At 28.6% G+C, this 24,180-nt stretch overlaps 1 protein-coding gene across 11 annotated transcripts in view; it reads left to right on the top strand.

Annotated features, from left to right (window-relative positions):
* LOC106680281 (ensconsin) overlaps positions 1 to 18,980 on the top strand; it is a 124,028-nt gene extending 105,048 nt beyond the window's left edge. For 7 of the 11 annotated variants that reach the window (XM_014419851.3, XM_014419848.3, XM_014419847.3 and 4 more), the window contains 11 exons: positions 818 to 1,114; positions 7,095 to 7,247; positions 7,837 to 7,979; positions 8,717 to 9,110; positions 9,190 to 9,311; positions 9,685 to 9,819; positions 10,516 to 10,622; positions 11,295 to 11,427; positions 11,548 to 11,714; positions 16,722 to 16,852; positions 17,554 to 18,980. In XM_014419851.3, coding sequence (XP_014275337.1) covers positions 818 to 1,114; positions 7,095 to 7,247; positions 7,837 to 7,979; positions 8,717 to 9,110; positions 9,190 to 9,311; positions 9,685 to 9,819; positions 10,516 to 10,622; positions 11,295 to 11,427; positions 11,548 to 11,714; positions 16,722 to 16,852; positions 17,554 to 17,567 — 1,796 coding nt within the window. In that variant the 3' untranslated portion in view covers positions 17,568 to 18,980. The remainder of the gene's footprint in view (positions 1 to 817; positions 1,115 to 7,094; positions 7,248 to 7,836; positions 7,980 to 8,716; positions 9,111 to 9,189; positions 9,312 to 9,684; positions 9,820 to 10,515; positions 10,623 to 11,294; positions 11,428 to 11,547; positions 11,715 to 16,721; positions 16,853 to 17,553) is intronic. The other 4 variants (XM_067047089.1, XM_014419852.3, XM_014419856.3 and 1 more) reach the window with 2 other exon arrangements.
* Positions 18,981 to 24,180: the final 5,200 nt, after the last annotated feature.

The raw sequence follows: 24,180 nt of genomic DNA, 5'->3' as shown, positions 1-24,180 counted from the left end.
GTTTTGAGATGATGTTTTGTTTTTAGAAGAACAGTTCTTATTGAATGGTGGATTGATCATTCAGAAAAATCCATTTTTTTAATATTGTTTTTTCCTAGTTCTTTTTCATTTGTCCATAACTTTCAGCATATTTATCATTTTACTATATTGTTTATAATCTTCAATTGATCCATTAATTGAGGAAATTCTACTCATTTCGCTATATTGCTATTTTCAATTTGACTTATCTCTTGAACTAGGATTTAAATGAACTTATGACAGATCATAACAAAGAGATGTATAAAGTAACAAATCAATGTTCTTTGATGTTCATTCTTTGATTGTGTTTTTATTGAAAAATAATGTAGAATATTATTGCTGTAAAATTTCATAGATAAACTGACTTCTTTATTTTTACAATGACATTTCGCACTTCTCATTTGTTGGTTTTCTTATTGTCAACTCTTCAGAATCCATACAAATTATTGTTTGTTGAAGTTTTTAAGTATTTTGAACTTATTGCATAGTCTAGTGGAATTGTTTCTTGAGTCATCTTGATTTATAGCCATCAATGGATTATTGACATTCACTTGCTGGCATTATTGATTTTTATGATTCTGACTATTGTTTATAAAAGATCAAATAGTATTTATTGCTACGTACTATCAAAACTTGAAGAAGTACTCAAATATTCAGGTAACCACTTTACTGTTAATGATATGTTTTTTCCCTCATGTATTTTATATGAAAGGTAGTTTATGTTTTCAGTGTTATGTATTTTTCTATAATTGTTGTGAGATTAGCACAGTTATTAGCTGATATATGTGTGACTGCACAGAGACTGAGGTGAGGAGAAGGAAGACAGACTTGACTCCGACAGTTCCTGAGCGGGATTCGACACCACCTCCAAGAAAGGGAAAGCCAGGTAGGGCCTACTCCATGTCCCGACTGGACATCCTTTCCCAGCCACGCGCGGCCCCCAAGCCCTTGCTCCCCGCAGAACCCCTCCGCAGGGGCACAGCTCGCAGCATGGTCAGCTTAGGTCCACCGCGGCCCACGAGGGCCGAGCGGCTCCGCAGAAAAGCGAGAGAGCAGCAAGCCAGGAGCCAGTCTCTTGACCAGCCTTCTTCACCAGGTACATATGTGGTCCACTCATATATACTCATCTCAATGAAATTAGTACTCCTTAATAGGTCAAACAGTTTTAAGTTCCCTAAATTAAACAATTACGTGTCTAAATATATTTTTATCATTTTGATGGGAAAAAAAACTTTATAATGGGATTAGATTCTTTAATAATAAAAATCATGTACAAATAAAATAGAGAACATATAAAGCCAAAATACAACATTATTGCAGATTAATCAGTACAATTATCACATAAAAGCAACAAAAATAATTGTTTTCCTCCTGTAATGATATAATTAAAGTAAACAATAGAAGGAAAAAGGAAACAATTTCAAAAATAATATTAATGTATTAATTTCTAAAGTTAAAAATTAAAAACAGTTATGTAATTTAATTAGAATTTTATTCTTAAATTAAAATTTCATGATAAAACAGCATCTGTTTGGAAAATGAAGGGATGGGAAAAGGAAGAATTTGAACTAGAATAGGGAAAAGGAATTATAAGGCTAGTGATTTCAGAGGATAGTGGAACAGAGATGAAAGAAACTTTTTTATATTTTAGTTCTATGGGAAGGAATATAGGGGTCTGGAAGATGTGATCTTGTTTCTTGTTTACAGAGACTTTAGATATTAGGGTGTATGCTGAGGGTTAGTGGTTTGATATTGGTTAGATCTAAGAAAATATTATCTTCAATTGGAGGAGAACCACTTTAATGACTGTAAAGGTGGGTTTGAAAACCAGTTCATGATTCGCTTTATCTTATCTTATGTACAATTAATAGGCTCATACCACTCAGCCATAGTTAAAGTGGGTAAAAATAAGTGTGGATACGAGGTTGCGGAAGGAAATATCTAAAATGATGGAATTACTTAAGTATACTTTTTGCTGGAAAATATGAACTCCATAGGGCTTCCCAGACGGGGTTTAATCAATAGTAATACCTAAATTTTATAAGGAAAATTAAAATAATATAATAGTTGCAGACAAATTAAACATTATTTAGTTTAAAATTGTATTATTTATATATTTTTTTGTTTTAGATGAGTGGACCATATTGTATTTTTATAAATTATTTTAGATGTATGTATGCTGTTTTTTGTAGTGACAGTTTTTTTTTTTGTCTTTTGATGGAATGTCAATAGTCCTAGTTTGAATATTATGAATATAGTCAAATTTGAATTATATTTTCATTAAAAACATAGTGTAATTCTGCTTTATTCGTGTGTTTTTGTAAGTTATGCAGTCTGTATTTAGTTTTTGTTTAAACTACTAAAATAATTTTCTTCTTGATTCAATTTCTATGTCAAATACCTGTGCACCTCATTAATCTTAGGTATGGATTGTGTATGAGACTAATGATGCATGAGATCTTTTTCAAATTAACTTAAAGTTACTAACTAATGATAATTCGGTGATTATGTTTATTTTAATATAGATTTCTTATCTAACATTCTTCAGAGTTCAAATTCTATACATTTTTGAAATTGGAACTGGATCAAATGTATGAGTATCGTCATTTATATAAATTATTATTTTAATAGAAAATTGATGGAAGAAGGTAAAGAAATTCGTTAGAAATAAAATTTAAAAAAAAAATTGATTGAATTAAATAATGTGTCAACAATGTTACAACTTCATTAACATTTAAAATAACCCTGTTTGTGGAATGTCTGTAAACAAATTTGAATAAAAAGTCTTTTAAAACTTCACGCTGTCCCAAGAAGTCCTGAGCAGAGGATTTCATAAACATTTGGAAAACATAGTTTCAGGAGCTTCTCAACTGAATGCCACAAAGACGAAGACATGGGCGAGTGTGAGGACCTCAACCCACAAGAGGTCGAAAAAATTGATATTCTGGATGTGGAAATAGCTATCAATAGGTTTAAAAGAAGGAAGGTTCCAGGGATACACAGCCTAAAGATCACAGCTGTTCAAAGACGGTTGAGAACCTCTAAGGGCCAAGCTAATAGAACTAATCCAGAAAATATGTGAGGAAGAAGAGATATCTAATACTTGCAATGAAGGTCTAATCTGTCCTATCCTCAAGAAGGGTTCTACATATGAGTGTTGTGATTATAGAGGCTTAGCACTTCTTCTGGTGGCATATAAGATAATAATTATTATCCTGCTAAATCAGATATCTCGGAATTATGAGAATATAAGGGACCACCAAGCAGGGTTCAAGAAAGGAAAGAGTTTCCTTGACCTGACCTTCATCCTATAAAAAATACTTGAAAAATGATGAAAAGCAGATCTGGATACGTATGCCTTATTTGTTGATTTCAAAACAGCCTATGATTCCGTAGATAAAAACTGTCTTTAGAAAATCATTACTACTGAACTGGATTTCCCCGGTAAGTTGTACGATTGACAAGTGTGTACAAATGATCCTAAATGCAGATTCCTGATTCAAGGAGAAGTATCTAAAGTCTTTGAACTTAGAATAGGTCTCAGATAGGGATATGGACTCTCACCTATCCTATTCAACTTAGCCATTGAGAAGGTAATTAGAAGAACAGCATGCAAAAGTTGTGGGTTGTACATGGACCAAAAACAAAAAATCCTTGGGTTTACTGATGGTATTGCGGTCATCGGAAGCAATCAGGGGAATGTGGGGGGTCTCGCGAAGACTCTGATAGGAGAAGCATAGCAAATTGACTTACAAATAAAAAAAGATAAAACAAAATGCATGATACTAAGCCTGAAAATTCACCTCGATGACAGAGTATCAATGGTAAATCATTTCTGAAAGGAGGCAGTTTCAAACATCTCGGCTCCATTAATTAATGGCTCCATAAATGATAAACCTTATAACAAGCTTTGTCTGTTCAAAGTTCTCTCTGTCAAGAAAACTGAAAGCCTGAAAAATCTTTAAAACTCTGAAGCTAAGGGTATACAATACCGTGATAAAGTAGCTCTGATATATGGCTGAGAAACCTAGGTTTTAACCGGTAACCTAGATAGCAGAATTAAGATGTTTGTAAGGAAAGTTCTGCCTCACAATATAGTTATAAAAAAAATATATAACAGAGGGTATTACCCATTTAATAATAGGCAAATCAGATTGCCCATTAGACGTAAAGAAAGAGAGAACTATTATATTTAAAACATATCACTTGAAATTAAGAAAATTAAATTTATTCTATGGCAATTCGTCTCCACGGCCTTAATTTTAAATGTAAATCTTACTGTTTGTTACTTCTTTATTCTCTTACTACTTGATAATCAAATTCTATATTAATGATTGATTAGAAATCAAGTTTCTTCAATGTCCTTAAATTTATAATTTAAAGTGCATGTTAAAATGCTGCGTATATAGGTCAGGTTTTGTTTGTGAATTTACTGGTGATGGTATTAAAAGGATATGGAATGCTTTGCTTTAGTATAATCTGTTTTCGCAGCCTATCTATCAGCTTGTTCATTTTTATTTTATTTTTTTTACCTTTCTGATCAGTCTTGGCCACCTGAATGAATAAACAGCTGTAAGTAATTTTGAATCTCTTTAACATTTTAAGACAAATAATATGAGTAATGAATGGTCTTGGTGAAGGAACATCATTATTTTGGTAAGGTTTCTTATTTTTTTTTCCTTTTTTTTTCTGCTTATCCCTAAAGCTTTGTTATACTACACAGTGAAGTGGTTTTGGGTAAGAACACCAGCTTGACAGTGGTTGGTACACAGGAACAAAGCAGCCACTAGTTGTGATTTTGAATATTTTCATTCTGTTATTTTCTTGGTCAATGTGGTTCCAAAAATATTTACACCTTTTATAACTAATGACTACAAAAAAATATATATATTTTAATTGGATAATTAAATTAATTACCTAACATAATTACTGATCGGTAATGAGGTCTAGTGATCAAACTTTCCTATGACCTCAATTTTGCATATGAGATTGGACCAATACTTCTTTTATTCAATTATCCAATTAGCTAAATCCTTTGTATCATGGTTTCTCATTAATTTATTTATGAAAAATTTTATGATTGACCCATAAAGTAGATACTGTTAATTCAATAGTTATCTCGGGGAATACATTCTCCTAGGTTAGGATTATTTCAAGGCCAGATATAAAATCATATAAAAGTTATGCCTGGAGGAACATCAAATTTAATTCTTTTTTTTTTTTTTTGTATTTTTTTTCTCCTTGGATTTTATATATCCAAAAGCCATATCGACTTGTAAGGAAGCAATTCACCTTGAAATGGACCACGTTCCATAAGATCTGGTTCAAATAATGATGCAGAACTTTAGGAACCATTTAGTTGGAACTGTGTATTATCAAAATGGGATATCTTTATGTTTAAAAAAAAAAAGAAGTGAAATATGCTTCTTGTATTTTATACTCTTTGGATGGAGTACAGTATATTTTTTCCACTGTTCCTTTTTTTTTTTTTTAATCTCTCAAATTTAGGAATACTTCCCTCCTGCGCCACATACTATAACATATCAGAATAACTATTATTGCTAATGGATACTGTTGAGAGTGAATAGTCTCATTTTAAACATTGATTAAGTTTTTCTTACCTAGTTCATCTACGTTTGTTTGAATCTGTTTCGAAGTTTCAAAAAATGAATATATATGAACTTAATTTTTATATTTTTTAAATTAGTTTGGAACCACATTACCTAAATAAATTCGATAATTAGTATTAAGCTTGTACCATTTTTTTTAAATAGAGAACTATACAGCTGTCCTTCACAAATTTAACTCTTAGTCCAGCTTATCATGAAGTTAGATACAAATTTCAATGGTCATGTATTTCAATAAATTAAGTTTAATAAATAATTCTCAGATATTTTAATTATTTATGATGTTTATTTTATTATTTCTTAAAATCATTGTAATTGTAAATAAAGTTTTGATCACTTAGTCTTTCTTAAATTTATCTTTCATTTAATTGCTACACTTGTTATAAATTACTTATTACTGCTTAGACTTGTTAGTTTAAAAACTTTTAATTAAGGAATTATAATTTTTTCAAGAGGAACATTTTGCTATGAGACATCTTTTCCACCATTTTGTGCTGTATATATCTCTATTTGACTTTTGTAGTATTAAACTATTTTGTATTTATGCTACATCACACTACATTGTTTGAATAATTTTGTAACAACATTTAGGTTTTTTTTTAGAAAAATTAAATAAAGAAACAATTTTGAAAACGTTTTTTGAACAAAAGGACACCTCATTATTTTCTATTGTGTGATGTAAGCATAATTATGGCTAGGTTATTTTTCCCGTTTCTATCTTATGACGATGCACTTCATTTTTAGTATCCTTTTGTTATTAATTAGTTAGTTTAAATATTAAGATGTAAAATCTTTGATCATCAACACCTTTCAATTTATTTATTCACCTTTTTTTTAATATGAGAAGAAAAAAAAATAACAAGAAAAAACATGATTTACTAATTAATTAGAAAAATGGATAAGAATAATGATAAAAGAGATTAATAAAATGAAATTATATTATAAATCATCAAAATTTAAAGATTGATTAATAACTTTTTTAATTAAACTTTTTTTTTAATTTTACACTTAAAAAATTACAAACCATTTTACTATATCATTTATATCAGAAGGAATTGCATATGAACTTTTTGTTTAACATTATTTTTGTTTGATTTTCTTTTGATTGTAGTCTTTATAAAGTGTTAATTACTCATGCCTTTCAGCATATTATGTACTATAATTTAAATGTATGCTGTTTATTATTATTTTATTATATTAAATAATGAAAACAATAAACATTTTTTAAATTAATTTTATAAACAATATCTAATTTTTCACATTGGGCTTCGTTCTGATTCTTAAATATGCATAATATTCTTTTCTTTATAATTTCTATTTTTGTGATAAAACTTAAAAATGAAGTGTAAATGTCATAAATGTATACATTGTAAAGATATTAATTGCTTTAATAGTAAAGCTTTAAAATATATAAGCTAAAATAAGCATAAGGACCGCTTTGGATATTAGGGGCCAGAAGCGGCGATATCACCCCATCCCGACCGCAGAGCTCCCTCTCCCAGCACAGCGTCAGTAGCCAGCTATCTGCAGCTAGCCTCAGGGCTAGGACCCCTCGTCGCCCGCGTCCTGTCAGCATTGCAGTCACTGGCGTCTCTTCTCCTGGTGAGTGCTTGTAACTTACAATGGGTTCTTTTAGTTCAGTTTCATTGCTTCAAATGCTTCTTAATTATATTCTTTGCTGTTCAGTAAAATATGCTTAAAAATACATTTATGTATACAAACTTATATATATTTATATTTGTAATCATATTTAGATCTTTGATTAGTCCTATAGATGTATTTAATTTATTAGTTAAAGAAGAAACTTTGTATTGCCATCAAACAGTATCTGGCGAAAATCAATCCCAATTAATAACTGTAACTAAATTATTTAGTTATCTCAGTATCAAATAATTTAGTTATTAGTTGAATTCACAATTATATATATATATATATATTTTTTAATTTAATTAGTTTTAGTTGAAATGAACTACTACTACATTAATTTTTTTAAAAAATAGTTTTTAACTTCAACTAAAAATTAAATTATGTTCCAATTTACTCAAAAATTGAATAAGTAAACTCACAACCATGTGCAATGTGTATCACATATGTGGTTTTTACCAAACTAGACCTAAATCAAATGTAATGGGAATACTATTTTAAAAATGAATTGTTAAAATCAATACATAAATTTTATCAATTGTTGTAGGTTCAGATCGCAGTGTGAAATCTCCTAATGTTTCTGCAATTGAGAAGCCACCTATTCCTAAAGTCCATGCCACAAAGAAGCCAATCACTAATAAAATGGAGACTACACCGAAAAAACCAGCTGAAAAACCTAAGTCTTCGAAGGTAACTGTAATTTAAATATCAAAATTGGGTTATATATGTTATCTGTTTAATTGCTTTAGTTTTATAATTAGAACCAACCAATGCACTTTGGAATCCCAATCAGTTAAGGTTATCAATCAATTATAAAAAATAATTTTATAATTAAAAGATTAGTTTTTTTTTTTTATTTAATTTGTTTTTCATTCTTAGGTCAACTTTTAGAGTAAATAACATTTAGCCGTTATATGAATTAAAAGTTGAACAAGAAATAAGAATCTTGTCTCATAAAAGGCTACATGTGAAGGATTTATCCTTCCCTGTTTCAGAATTAATTTTTGGGTTAATTTCTGGGTTTCTGTACTCTGAGGAAAACCAGATTTGTAAAGCTCTGCTAGTATTTTGTAAACACAAGCAAGAAATTTTTTTTATAGTTGAGCAGAAATGTAATTTTTTTTTTAGTATTTTCAAAAGTTATTTAGAAGGTAGAGATTTTGCCAGTAATGAAAACAAACAAATTTAATTCGTGCCTATTTTAGAGGGGAAACTAAATTTTTAGCTTCTAAAAACATCCACAATTTAAGGCCTTAAAAAACTAAACAAGATGGTTTGTAGAAAGGAGTATTTATGATATTCTTGGAAGCAAAAATCTTTATTTTTCCTTTTGTCACTTAGCATCTTCATCCACTCACGTTTTCAATTATTGTTTTGTTAATTTTTAGTTGATGTGATTATTTTATTTTATTTTTTTACTTATTCAGAGTTCGGCTTCAACTACACCAAAAGCCACTCCATTGCAGTCACCTTTGGTGGAATCAGCTGAAATGAGTTTAGAACCTACTGAAAGCATAACAGTGGATAAAGGTGAAGGAGCGTCCTCTCTTGATGCTGCTCAGGAGTTGGACTTTGATCCGCCAACTGAAATGCAGTTAGCCGATGTTCCTGAAGCAGCCTATGAGAAATCTGATCCTGCCCACGACTCCAGCCCTCTCGCAACCGAGCTCCCGTCACTTCAAGAAGAACAGTCACAGCAGCCACAACAGGAAATTCCACAACAGCCAGCACAGCCGCAACAAGTGCAACCACAAGTGCAGCCGCAACCTCGATCTGAAGTTACTGAAAATGGAAATGAATTAGCTGAAGCAGATATGACCGGTAATTCAAATTTCTGATGTGTTTAAAAGTATTAATTATGAAACCCACTTCACTGTGTAATATTTCCAAATTGTTACAGCATCAATGATAGCCAAAATTAGAATAACTACAGAAGAAGAAGCTAAAGCAGCTCTTGCTGAAAGGAGGAGGCTTGCAAGGGAACAAGCTGAAAGGGAAGCAGAGCTAGAAAGACAAAGGATTGTAAGTTATCCCTCAAATTATATCTTGGACATATGACACAGTTTAGCTAATGACTTCCTCCAATAGAGTAAAGTCAATAGAAATGTCTTCCATCCAATCCTCTGATAGGATAAGCCAATTTCTTGCAGCTAACCGCTAACATATGGATTAATTGATTATGCTAAGCTCAAGAAACTGATAATTAGTTATTTTGTTAAAGTATTTAATCAATGTAATAATGCTGTTACTTAATTTTATTGCTACCATATGGAAGCTCTATCAACAAAATAAAATTGACTAAATATTTGTCTAAATTAACTCTTAGCTTGAGCATTATTCTCTGATTTAAATATAGTATCATTATTGTTCTCTAAATTTTTCATTTTCTCTATAGGAGGCAGAAAGATTGGCTGAAGAAGAACGTCTCAGAAAAGAAGAAGAAGAACATCGACGTATGGAGGAAGAACAACTTCGACTTCTAGAAGAAGCTAGAAGATCCGAAGAGTTGAGACTCCAACAAGCCATTGAAGTAAATACTACATTAAGTATCATTAGTTATTTTATTTAGGGTTAAATGCAATTCTTTTAAATAATTTTGGTGAACTGTCAGTGTTATTTTGTGGGATTAAAATACGTAATTATGGTTCATGGAGACACATGTTTTATTCTTGAACTCGCAAGGATTTTGTTTTTAGATTTTAGACAGGGTATGGTGTCTAATTTCCCTTGAATTGTGTATTACTTTTATAAGAAAGTTGCAGTTAGATCTTGAGAATTAAAAATTTCACGATACAAATGAATGAAGTCTATTATTTTTAAGAATTTTCAAGCCATGGATTTGTATTATTACAGTGATTGTTGTATACTTCTATACACTAATTTTTATATATTTTGTTTAGATTTATAATTTTTAATTATCTACAGAATTTTTATTTTGAGTAAATTAAAATAAATAAAACTATTATATTAGATATTTATATCAATTAATTGATAAAAATCAACCTAATTTTGGCAACAATTATATTTCTGTATTAAATAGATTGATCCTCTGGATCTATTATAAAAAAAAATTTATAGGTTAGTTGTATCTGCTTCACTAAAAAAAAAATATTTTTATTTACTTTTGGGCCTAAATTCCTTTCTTTTCATTTCAGCTATGAACATTGTGAAACAATTATTTCTATATCCTTCTGGTTTTAAAGTCTTACATTATAATTTTTTATAGGAAGTAAAAAAGAGAGAAGAGGAAGAGAAACGCCGTAAAGAAGAAGAATTGAAGCAAAAATTAGAAAAGGAAGAAGCTGAAAAGAAAGCTAAAGAAGAAGCAGAAAAGTAAGTTAATTTTTTTGTATTTTCATATTTTTATCTGCATTTAAATAATCAATTCATATTAAGAAAAAGTCATATTTAAATCTTGTTGTCATTCATAAAAACACTGTAACTATTCCAGCCTCTATCAAGTGCTCTTTTCTGTTTAAAGAAAAAAAATTTATTGTAGAAACTAAAAGGTGTTTAGTATTAGATCTGATTTAAAACTGACAGAACTCTACAGAAATGTAATTCTCTTTCAAAACATATTTTCATTATTCTTTAAATCAACTTCAGAATACTAGAAGAAGAATAAAGGTACAAAATCTCACTGACCTGAAAATGCTATGGATCTGTTAGAGTTTATTACCTCATCTTACTTTTTTGTGGCTAATTCCTATTGAAGTACAACTTTTTTAAAGTTGTTCAGCTTGTACATATTTTTGTGTTATTGTGTCGAATCACTTATGGACTGACTAACATTATTTCAAAAATAATTTTATAGACGATACAAAGTTTAAAACAACAAGATGGAATAAAATCTTGAAATAGAACTTATAAGTTTTTTTTTTTTCTATGTTTCGTTTATGAAAAAGTGATTACAAATAATATTCTGTCATTTGAATGATATTCAATGATCCAATATATATATTATTAGTTTTAGAGTTATAAAAGATTGTTTTTTATTTTATATAGAATGAGGATTGAAATGGAAATAAGGCTAAAGAAAGAAGAAGAAGATCGGCAAGCTCGAAGGAAGAGGGTAGAAGCTATAATGTTAAGAACTCGAGGAAAAGGCAGTACTGCCTCAGCAACCACTCCGTCTAAGGTAAATATTTCAAATATTAATTTTTTATAAATTAAAAAATATCTGTCATTTTTTTACTTATGTATTCAAATAAATTATGTCACTGTTTACAAGTTTTATATCTGAAAATCGTTGTTATAGGATGGTGAAGAATCAGAAGAAAACTCTCCACCAGATGAAGCAAAGAAAGTCACTGAGGAAGACAAGTTCCTGAATTCTGAGCGAAGCCACAGTGATGCAAACACAATACCTCCATTAGTAGAAAATAATAAACACAATGGACATCATAACGGCTCAATCGACACTGTGTAAGTCTATAGCGTACAGTTATATCTTGGCTGATTTATTTATATTTTGTGGTTGTGCGTCATGGTTGTTTCTCTCCTCACTTTTATGAGTGGATAGATACTTTTTAACTTTGTGACTGTGGATCAGATTGTATTTTTTTGTCGAACATTACTTTATATCACTATTGTAATGGCTAAATTCTAACTTAGATTTTGATTAATTGAGGCTTTGGCTATAAAAAGGGTACATAAAATGTATTCTTGTTTTGAATATATTTATTTTAATCAGTTAACTGTTTCCCTCTTAAAAGTATTTACTATTTTAAAATAGATATATTAATAATTTGTTTTTTCAAGTATGCCATATGCTCTTTTTTCAATGACATTTTATCTTAATCTACCTGTTGCATATTTTTATAGAGTTGTATCGTATAGAGCTTGATAGTATTATTATTATATTAATCCTAAAAACTTTTTTTCTTTTTTTTAGTTGAGTGGTAATTCAAAAAAATGTATTACCTTTCACTGAAGAAATTTATGGTACCAATAAAAAGTGTCATTCTCCTTTTTTCTAGCCACAGCCTCAGTTAGTCTTTTTATCTCTTTATGGAATATAAAATATAGTTATAACAAATAAAAATTTAGAAAAAAAAATATATATATATTATCTATTAACTGATATATATATATAAAATGAGCAAAGGTGTAGAAATCCCTTATGAAGCTCAAACATTGTTGTGATTTTAGTAGCCTATAGATATATTCTGACGATAAAAGTAGTATTGATTTATACTTGTAATTATATGTAATTATCTATGATATTGATTCCTAAATTCGAAAGCTTTAATAATGTTATAAGTGTATTTAAAATATATTCGCTTCAAACTAAATTCAATATCAGAGCCATTACTGGAATGAAAGCAGTTGGTAGAACAGAATAATATAATGTATTATATTACCTAACATTTCCCTTTTTGTTTATAATGATGGTTCTAGCTACTATGTAAAAAAGAAAAATATATTTTTGCTTCACTTACACTTACATTGATATTGATTGTTATCAATATCAAAATTGATTTATAAATTATTTGATACATCCTATTAAATATTATATTACTTATTAGACATTGTAAATTTGTAGATAGTCTTTATCCCTTTGATTCTATCATATTTTGTTTTCAGAACCCGAAACAACTAATTTTTACATATTTAAAACAAGTAGTTTATTTTTACTGCTGCTACTTGACTATACTAATCATAAAATATTGTGAAATAGTACCTAAAAATCTTTCTAGTGTTAGAACAATCTTAATTTTTTTAATATATATTGTTAAATTAAATAAACAGCAATTTCTTTTGCACTATTAGCATTCTAAAATTATTTATAAAGTATATATACATATTTTATAAATTATGGATTCATCTTGAGCAATGCTTTTAACTATTTATTATTATTGATGTATGGAAGAGTTTTTCTCCATTTTGGTGACTGACTAATGTCTCTAGCAAAGTTTTTGATTATTCCAGGTTTCTCAGTGTTGCCATTTCTAATTTTTACTCACGTTCATTTATTATTGAAATGTCATAAAACCTAAATCGACTATACCTACCTTGCCCATCTTACCTCATACAATCTGCATGGCTTTTACTATATTTTTAGTGATTTCCCCATTCTCCAGAAATAATAATGTATGTTGCTCAATTGGAACACAGTTGTGATTTGAAAGATGTTCTCTTAATTTGAAGATTCTGCTTCAGATTCATAGAAGAACATATTTTCATTTTTATTTTATTTTTTTAAATTTTAAATAAGACTTTATTCTTATCTCAGTGTTATTCTCCATGTTTGAACATGTCCCATCAAACTTTTGGATGAATGAACACGTGTTTTGTATTCCATATAAATATTAATTAATTACTTTTAAATGGAAATTTTGAATTATAGTTAATCTGAGAGAGTATGAAATCCATCCAACAGTTGAATTGTGCTTGAAATTTGATTTATAAAGTGGTTACCTGACCATTCAATTGATTGAAGAATAAACCTAATAAAAAAGTGTATATAAACCTAATAAATGCCTTCTATGTATTACAACCATTGGTCTAGAAACCTACCTTACAGGTCAGGTACTAAACCTAAGACCTTTATGGGTTGTAGTCATTCAGGTTTTTTTTTTTTCTTAATTTAAATCTTATTGTTCTTTGAAAAAGAATGAAGTTAGATAGGTATAAATAAATATTTAATATGAAATGCATTGTAAACTTAGGATCATTATTTCTTCATCATGGCAACATTGAGATTTCTTATAACTGTTAAAAAACTGTAATTTCTTCTTCTTTGTTACTGATATATGAAATAAATCTAATGTTTATGTTAAACTTGATAAATAAATTTTATTTCTATAAAAAGGAACAGTGTTCTTTATTTTGTATATCTTATCTATTTAAATGTTTACAAGTATGTGATAATTATTTAATTAGCATATAAAATATTGTAATGTTTTGTGGCTTTAAGACAAAAATATAACTGTTTAGTTGAAGTATAATTGTATTTTTACTTGAAGTTTGAAAATCTTCCATTTTTGTATGATTTGATTTGACGTGTAGAAAAACAGTTCAAGACATGTAAGTGAAACTGATATTATATTCAATGTTGCTGCATGTTTGCCGCGGTTATAAACTCTTTACTATTCATTTGCATGACAATTCCTTGTGGTTTAATTTATTTTAATTTCTTTCTATAAACATTTTTTTGTTAATGTTAGGATTTAGAAATCAAGCTAGTTTTAGTTAGGTACAAAAAATTCTTTCATTTCTCATACATATTATTTAATATTTTTAAAATTAGAAATTAACTGTGATTATAAGTCTGTAAATGTAAAATCAATATTTGCCCATAGATGACGCTGTCAATGTAATTAACATCAAACCATGTCATTGGTTTCCATTTTCGTCTTTTGATATCTGATAAAAAAGTTTTCAGCTCACAAAAGATCCAAATGGATCAAGGGGAGGAATGGTTTCTCATCCTTTTTGTGTAATAATAATAGTGTTGTACATGTAGCCTGGAAACTATGATAAAACAAGAAAAATACTGCAGAATCCTGTCGCATGCTTGCGAAGCTCACTTTAAGCATGTTATTGGCAAGTGCTTTGAGTGGTGTAAAGACAGCCGATTGTATTGTTAGATGATAGGATGAGGCTCAAAGCAACATCTTGCGGACCAATCAAATATAACATGAGGAGCCATCTCTATGTGTTCCAAAGCCATAAGATGCCAACATCTACGATCACCAATGTCAAAGATGTTGAACAGGGAAAAATGGTTTTCACATAAATAAAGAATATAAGACAGTAGGAAAATCAATAAACAACCTGTGAAATACTGCTTGCCAGATAAAGAGAAAGTCATTTCTCCATTGAACTATCAACACCAATGGCAAGAAGGCCAGGCTATGAAAGGGAAAAAATGTTATGGATTTGCTGGTACCAGAAAGGTTTGATGTTGTTGGTTATGAGCTGCTAAGACCTGGCAAAACCATTAAAACAGAATCCTACCGATAACTAATGATCAATTTGATTAAAGCTTTGTATGAAAGCTAAATATTATCAATTAATTAAAATAATTGATTTTGCTGTCTTCTACAATAAAATTAAACCCTGTATTGCCGAAAAGCAAGGTAGAGAAGATTAAAAAATAATGTTACTTTTAAAAACATTTAATAACTTTGAATGAACCTTTTTATTATTTGGAAGTGTGTTAAGGAATAAGGTATATTAATTCAAGATATCATAAATTTTCTTAAAAATCCATCGTTTAAAACTGGCGATCTCGTATACAAACATTTCAGGATTTCACTTCAGATTCTGAGCTTTTATGAGTAAGGAATTAAAGCAGTTGTCTCTTTGAAAGCATTTTATAGAACAAAATGAGCTGGCATATTTTTATTTCTAATTAATAAAATAAAATTACATCTAGTCCTACTATTATGAGATATGTTCCAACCACCACATTTGACTGTGAAGAACTGTACAGAGCATGAGCAGTAGTGGTTTTGGGAAGGGAATCTCATATTGCACATGCTTCTTACAGTTCTTCACTATCAAAAACATTGAAACAGGTTTAATCTTATTCCAAAAAAAAATTGTTAAAACTGGATATTACGAAACATTTGTTTAGCAATAGGTTTTGTATTACTGTTATGAGAGGAAAAACTTTAATTTTTAATTCTTAAATTTTTTCTATGATTGATAAAGGAACTTGAGGATTTGGACTATTTTGTTGTAATATGTATAACATGAAAGTGTACATGGCCTTTTTATTAGTTTATTGTTGAATTCAGGTTTATTTTGTTTGCTACCCCTAACGCTCTCATTTCAAAAGTGATTACAGCAGATTCCAAATTCCATACTATATACCATGTAAGATTAAAATAAGATTTAGTTGCTGTTATATGAAGAATTAGTGCAATTCACGATGTTCCTTACATAGATGTAGTCAATATTCTGATCTGGAATTACAGTTCTATTTAAGAGATAGTTGATAGAGCTTTAATTTTGCAATACTCTTACTCTAATAAAAATCAGCTTGTAGCATTGTTGTTTTATTAGTTTTAATGTTAGCTTTTTAAAATATAGACTTACTAATACTAATTGTTGACATTAAATGTTTTTTTTTTGGATTTAGTGAATTTCATATTATTTAAAAGGATGAAAAATTATGATTTCTTAGTGATTTTGAATTGATTGGCAAATCGAATATTTGTTCCTGAAAATTTATTTTAATTTAAAATAATAGTTATTAGCTCGCATTATGTTATTTAGAATCATGTTTGTATTTAATTTAATTTGTTCTTTTCTCTTCTTTGTACATTTTGTCTATTCCATTCTAAGAATAAATTAATTATCTGAGATTACAAAAAAAATATAAGTTTTATGATTCTACTAAAGATTATTGTTTGTTTAAACATTTCGTTCAAATCATGGTTTTTCACCACATAATAATTCCAATTATGATTCTATTTTCAGATCTGAAATTAACGTGACTAACAGCCTGTTGGATTTGGGTCCGAGTGGGGATATCCTTGAGCTTCCAACTGGGAATGGCAAGCTTCCTGAGACTCCCCCATTCATTGAAAACAGTCAGTCCCATGTTAATGGTAACTTTTATATTTTATTTTAATAATGTATAAAAATAAAATAAATATTACATCAATATTTAATTGTAACAATTTTAAGGATTAAAATAAATTGATTGCATTTAATTATGATAATTAAAGATTTATTTATTTTTCTGAACTTGTCAAGGAACAAAGAAAGAAAATATTATTGTGGAGTCACCATTCTAGTGATAAACACTGAGGACTTGGACAACTTAAAAACATAGATAATGCAACTTTAATTACTTTTTAAACTTGTTTTAGCTGATAAAGATTATTACTTTTTATAATTTATTGATTATTATCTATCGAGTTGAATTCTCACTGTTGACTCAGAATTCACAACCACCAATCATACTAACTAAATCTAATTGTATGAACACAATCTTTATTTAATCTCTCTTAATTCTTTAATCTGATGTCTTCTGCTGAGCCTGATTTTGTCCCATAATTAATGAGGAAAAAGTGAAGAGTAATCATCCAATAGGGCCAATAGATGAGATGATAAAAATAATTTGAACAACTTGGATAATAGTTTAAATAAAATTCTTTTGTCCTTTTAAGATTCATACAGCAGTGAACTGCTGTTGTTCACAATAAGTAATTAATTTTGGAACCCTCAATGGTCTGGACTGCAGCATATTTATATACAACAAAGAATTTATATTATATACTAATATGTTATGTCTCCTATGTTTCAGATTTGCTGTCTTAAATGTGTTTTTGTGAACATAAATGACAGAAAAAATTGTTAGTTGCAAGTGAATTTTTAATTGTATGTTTTTATTAAGAGAGTGCTTCTATAGAACTTTAGTTGGAAGTGGATTGTACATACACAATGGAGATCGGAGTGGTTTTATGGCATATCCTAATGCATTTGCTGTGGTTATAGAAGACTGAGTGAATAAAAATCTTGATTATATGTAGTCAGAATGATAAATGCTTAATAATGTGTTACTCTTAGTCATATAAATGTTATTTAATGTTACATTTTCGAAACTCAATATGGTTTTAAAAAATATATTATCAATGATAAGAAGTATCTATTACGCCTAACAACATGCTACTTATGTTTATCACAAAACTGACTATTATAAAAAATTGCTAAACTCTTATTTCACTCGCTTTGCCTGAAATGTTTTCGAATATAATAGCATCCTGATTCATATTTCTCAAAATGAATTATCAGATTGTATTGTAGAAATGTAATTTCAATCTGTATATAATTGATTTCATAAAAAATAAAATACCATTTGTTCGAAGGAGTATTACTATTTTTAAATAATGATTTATTCTCATTTATTTTAGACAAATTCGCTTAATCGCTAGTAGGTGTATATAACTAAATTCACGAGTTGAGCTTGTGTAACATTTAATGTAAACTTGAAGGTAATGGCCTTTCTGAATGAGGGTACTATGTATATTAATCACAAAACAACCATTGTATTTATTAATTGTAAACCATACTATGAATTTCTTTGAATGTATATAGCGTTATCATTGTCCATTATTTTTTCAACTTTTGTTAGTTATAAATTTATCTAGTTGAAGAAAGTTTGTGTTACTATTTTGCTGATTATAAGGGCGGTGGTAGTTTCGTCACATGAGTCTGCCTTTCCATATGATGAGCAAAATACTGAGTCAGCTGTCGATCGGAAATATTGTCATTAGAGTTATCATATTATTATCTTATTGTAAAAGCATTTTGTCTTATGGATTACTTTAAATATTTAAGTGCCTTTTTACATGAAGGTTATGTGTAATATTTCCCAAACATTAATATATATATTATTTATTCATAGACTCACAGTTCCCTTAGTGATTCATGAAGTTATTCTGTTCATCTGTCGAAAATTGTTTTGGGAGATAGCGGGGAGGTGTTATTTAATTATTAATTATAAATTATGTAATTAGATATATATGTTTTAATATAATACAGTTCTCGTTGTCTGTTTTTTATTAAAAGCCTTGTTAACTGTTTTTATCTATATTTTTCTTTGAATTTTACACTTTTTATCATTTATATTAATTTAACAAAATTATGTAAATCAAAGGGTATAACATTTTTTAACAAATTATGTTTTATTTATGAAATTGTGTATATTAAAAACTACAAATGGGATCCTAACCACAGTCTTATCTATACTACCTTTTTTTATTTTGAATAAGGAATAAAAAATAATTGAATTAACTTTATTTATCATTTGTAATTAATGATAATTAAGTTATTCGTTATTTTGATATTAATGTATGTAAATATTATTTTTATTTATTAGTCTGGATGCATTATGTTTATTTTTTATAATTGAATAACAAATTAACTCGTATTTATTTAACAAATTTTCTGAAAGTAAATTTTTAATTTTCTTGTCAACAATATTTCACAATTTATATTTAAAAAGTAATTTAATAAATAACAAGTATTTAACTTATATAAAATTAATTAAGTTTAATAGTTAAAGAGGCAATGGAGCAAACACCAAGAGCATCTTAGCTCACTCTTATTGTATAGGATTGTATTTTGCCTAAGTGAAGCAATGTCTGCTTTTTCTAATTAACACTTTACTAGATGTTTAATTATTCATTATATGTTTACAGCGAGAATTAGTCGCTGTGACAACCTTTCCATCCTCTCTGAGATTGTTGATGGTTCTTTTCGTGCATATTCTCGAGGATATAATAATCTACTGGAAGATTGATGATTGACCGTGTGATAATAAAAGGAAACTGGTACGGGTGCGATCAAAGAAAACAAACTCAAATAGTCATAAAACTATTTAATATGAGTCAAAGTTTCGCCCCACGTTTCAGGGCTTTGTCAGGACTAAAAAAGATACAAACACTGAAATGAGGTAAAAATAAATTAACAATGTTAATTAAAAAATAATAAGAGATGTACAGTGATGAGTTAAATTAAATAACAATAACAATAACAAAAGGTATTCAGGCAATTAATGAAAATGGAAATAACAACAGATGAAAAAGAAATATAAAATATAGTAAACAATACTAAAAAATGGAAAAGGGAATAAGAGTAAGATAATGACTAGGGAGGAAACATACCTGCAGATGGAATGAGAGGTTCTCACTGAAAAGTGAGAGTGGAGCAGGATTTGTGGTTAAAATACGTTACATTTGAAAATAATAAACTAAGTAAAGATTATTAGAAAATTAAAGAAAATATTAAACAAATGATGATATACATAATAGGGGGATTATTATTATCAAACTATTACAAAAAAAAATTGAATAAAATGAATTTTACAAAATAGAGGTTTCAAAAGTGTCTAAATTGTATCATATAAATTAATGAATGTAGATATAAGTAGGAGGTAACATATGAATATAAAGTACAAATAATATATATATAAATATAAGAGAAAAAGGATGGATAATAAATAGAAAATAAAGTAATAAAAATTGTAAGTATGAGAGGTGGGAGGAGATTTTTAAAAAAATTAAAAACCAGATAAAGGATATAGAAGGAAAATGAACAAATGAAATGCAGAACAAAGAGTGAAAGAAGAATTATGGAGGTTTAATAAGGCTTAAGATGTGTCAGCATCACAGGGAAATAGTCTTTATCAACTTTATGATTGGCGGATTTTTGTGTTAAGTTGCTCTGAATGGATTCCAAAATGAGGCATTTTTCATGGTTGGGGTGAGAAGTGAGAATTGATGTGTGATCAAAGTTGAAAGAATGATTGTTGTTGAAAGCGTGTTCAGACAATTTAGAGGCAAAAGTGTTACAAGAGTTTATAGAAGTTCTGTGCTGAGAAATGCGGTTTTTAAGGTTTAGTTTAATGGTGTTTAGTTTTGTTGATACAGGAAGAATTGCAACTAGGGGTAGAACACGGAATTTGGTAAATTACAATGGAACAGCATAAGAAAGGAATAGGATCTTTTAAATAGGGAAAAGGTAGGAAATTTTGTTGTGGGATTTCAGGCCAAGACGTAGGGTAGGAATAGTGAATTGTAAGGATTTTTGTGAATTGTCAGAAACAATGGGGACCTAAGGAACTTATACTGAAAAGAGGTGAAGTAGGTTGGGGTCAGGAAGAACTGGAATTATAGAGTTAAGGTAAAGAATCTAAGAGTTTGTTTGTCACATTGGTGGGAAAATGTTGTTACGTAAAATCTGTTTAATACATTGTATGTTGGTCTGGTGATATTGAGGGTCAGTAAGAGAAAGGGATCCTTGGACAAGATTCTTAGCAACATTGATTAAAAGAATACTTTTAATAAATGTTTTTATTTTTCATTATAAGGTGGCACATTTCACATCCCTGCCGGAGTGGCTGACTATTATTTTTGTACTCTATATATCAAAAACAAGACTTGACAAATTTTTAGACTGGCTCAAATGGTTTGAATTTTTCTAGTAGTTGACGACTTTTCTGGCTTCAGCAAGTGTTTCCTCCATAAACACGAGAATACAATATTTTATGAAAATCTAAGCCTGAATAATAAATTTTTTGGAAAGTTCAAGTGTGTAACAATATTACTGGTGATGGAATACCTAAATTTATATCAATCATTACTCAGGAAAGTTCCTATTTTTTTTATAATCAATAGTGAATAATAAAATTGAGAAAAATGAAAAATAAAATTGAACTAAAAAAAAATTATATTTTTCTTAATTTGAAAACATTGTAACAACCAATTTGATACCATGGAAAACTATGATATTGGTTACTGAATGAAATAAAACCCCACATTCTAATGTTGGAACTTTTTTTAAGGGAAACTCGATCAATCCAAATTAAGCCTTGTCGTCTTCAGTCTTATGAAATTTTAGAAAAAAGTATTGCTTTGCCCTTTTTTGACATATGCTGTTCAACTTCATGGTGTTTTTGACTAAAACTTGTAGCACCTTCTGCATGAAAGCATCAATCAAGTTGATGGTTTCTATCAACTGATAAAGTGTCTATCAAATTTTGTGCTCTATCATGAAGTTCTTTCTGAGCTGTACTTGAAAATGTTGGCCAAGGGGATTGGCTGAAACTTTTACTTCCCTTTGGGACCATTTTTAATATTTATCTCTTTGCTGTTAAAGCAAAGTAGTCTTATCTTACCTATAAAGGCATAAGAGCATTATGAGGTGGGAAGGATAAGAGAGTCATATAATTTGTAACAAAACATGATTGAGTGATTGAGAAACATAAGTATATGGGTGGAAGTCAGAAGGGAATGGTGGTGAAATAATGGTATACTTTTCGGACAGCCCACTTTAAACAGGTAAGGTTTTTTGAAAGTTAAACTGATTCTTAAATCATGATGTTAAGAACAATGTATAAGAAGAGAATAGAAAGAAAAAAATTCATTAAAACAGGTATTATTATTTTTAAATGATTCATTCTTTAGGTATTTAATTAATTAATAGATAAGTAGGAATTCTGAGTTAGGTTGTGATGTTTTTACAGAATGTCTTGAGGATGGGGGAATATCCAAAAACATCGGAAGAAACTGCACAAAATAAAAGAAGTGATTAAAGAAATGTTAGTTAGTGGAAGCTTTTTATCATTATACTTTTAAACATATTCCCTTCAAACTATATGTCACTGCTGTTATAGTTAAGTGTTACTGTGCTAAAGTAGCACTTGAGATATTCTGAATTTAACATAATTTATGCTTTGCTCTCTTTGAAACTCCAAATATAATTTTATCAATTCTATTCTAGGCTAATCATGTGAGATAGTTTTAATTGTTGCTATTTCAAAATAGTTACTTTTTAACACTACTGAAAATGAACAGAATATTTATAATTTAGTATATTTGTGTATTTTCCATGTGCCTGAACTGAACTGAGATAATACTGGTAAGGATTGAACATTTGCTGCACAAAATTCTTCACCAGCACCAATACCAACAAATTCTTTACAGAAAAATATAAAACTTGTGGCATGATAATAATGATACAAAGGTGGACTAACCAGTTCAAATATTGAAAATATCAGCCTACCTCTCACAAACTTAAATAAGTCAAAACCTGAGGATTTTTTTTATTGAGTGATACTTTTAATTATTCATTTCAAGCAATTCATCCAGAAGAGTATCGTTTTGAAAGTATTCAATATCATCAGAGCCATAAAATATGTGATAATTTTTTTAATTCTATCATTCTTAAAAGTAATATGTAATCTAAAAATTGTATAATTGGGTTCTACTTAAAATGTTCTTCGTGATAAAAGAACATTTTAATGTTTGACTTGTTTGAATTGTTTAATGTTGACTAATGTCATAAAATCATTGTAAGACTTAAAAATAACTAAAACAAGAAAATCAAACCTAATGAAATAAGTAAATTGAAATACCAATACATTATATAGAATAATAAATATTTGGGTAATTCTCCCAAAAATGGTTATTCCCATTATCTCTTCTGCAGCTCACATCAGTATTTTTCATGGGATCAATTGTTACAACCTAGTATATGTCATCAGCTTCAACTTCATTTATTTGTTATCCCATTTATAGCCGAGAATGAAATTAGTTTAAAGTTTTGATTTTCATGGATATATTTTTAGAATATTTTAATAAATATAATAGCTTACTTAAAAAAGAAATTGTTCTTGTTGTTGAAATTCACAATGGTGGTACACAATTTTATTCTTACCCAATGATAAACAGTAGGATGTAATATATTTTTTGGTATCTTGTTCGAGACCAGATGTCTAACTAAATATTTATCAATTGTAATAAAATATATCCATTTAGCCTCATTCATTTTAATGATCCCATATTTCAGGAAACTTGGTCAGTGTCAAGGACAATTTGAATTTTAACAACTTCACTTTGAATATTTAAAAAAATGCAGATTATTCTATCCAAGTATTATTTAAATAGTCAAATGAACCTATGTCAATTACTATTTCATTTAAATATAAATTCTTTTTATTTGCATATTTTGTTATACAACCATCAACTACTAATACTACCATCAAAACAAGACTTTGATAAGTTAGTTGATAAAACAAAATTGGTATTATAACGAAATTTGCATATAAAAGATTTTATTATTAAATTAAATTGTAACGAACATGAGTTAATTCAACTAATTATATCAGACCTTGGAAAAATAGCCTGCAATTTTTTAATAATTAATGTGAGGCTGTGAAATTAAAATTAAGATTGACCTTTATGATGGGCAGGTTGGCTGAAACAATGAATGTCTAAAATGAATTAATAAAGAATGTTGTGGCTAAATGGTTATATTTATTATTATTGATAAATGTAATGATTAATTTAATTTTTACAAAGTTATATTTATTCTGGCCACTATAATAACATTGTATGAAAAGTTTTATTTTACCATACAAGTTGTAAAT

Source organism: Halyomorpha halys, unplaced genomic scaffold (genome assembly GCF_000696795.3).
Source record: "Halyomorpha halys isolate HHAL.00 unplaced genomic scaffold, Hhal_1.1 Scaffold252.1, whole genome shotgun sequence".
Lineage (NCBI taxonomy): Eukaryota > Metazoa > Arthropoda > Insecta > Hemiptera > Pentatomidae > Halyomorpha > Halyomorpha halys.
The sequence above is the reverse complement of the archived record's forward strand: the minus strand, read 5'-3'. Positions and strand labels throughout refer to the sequence as shown.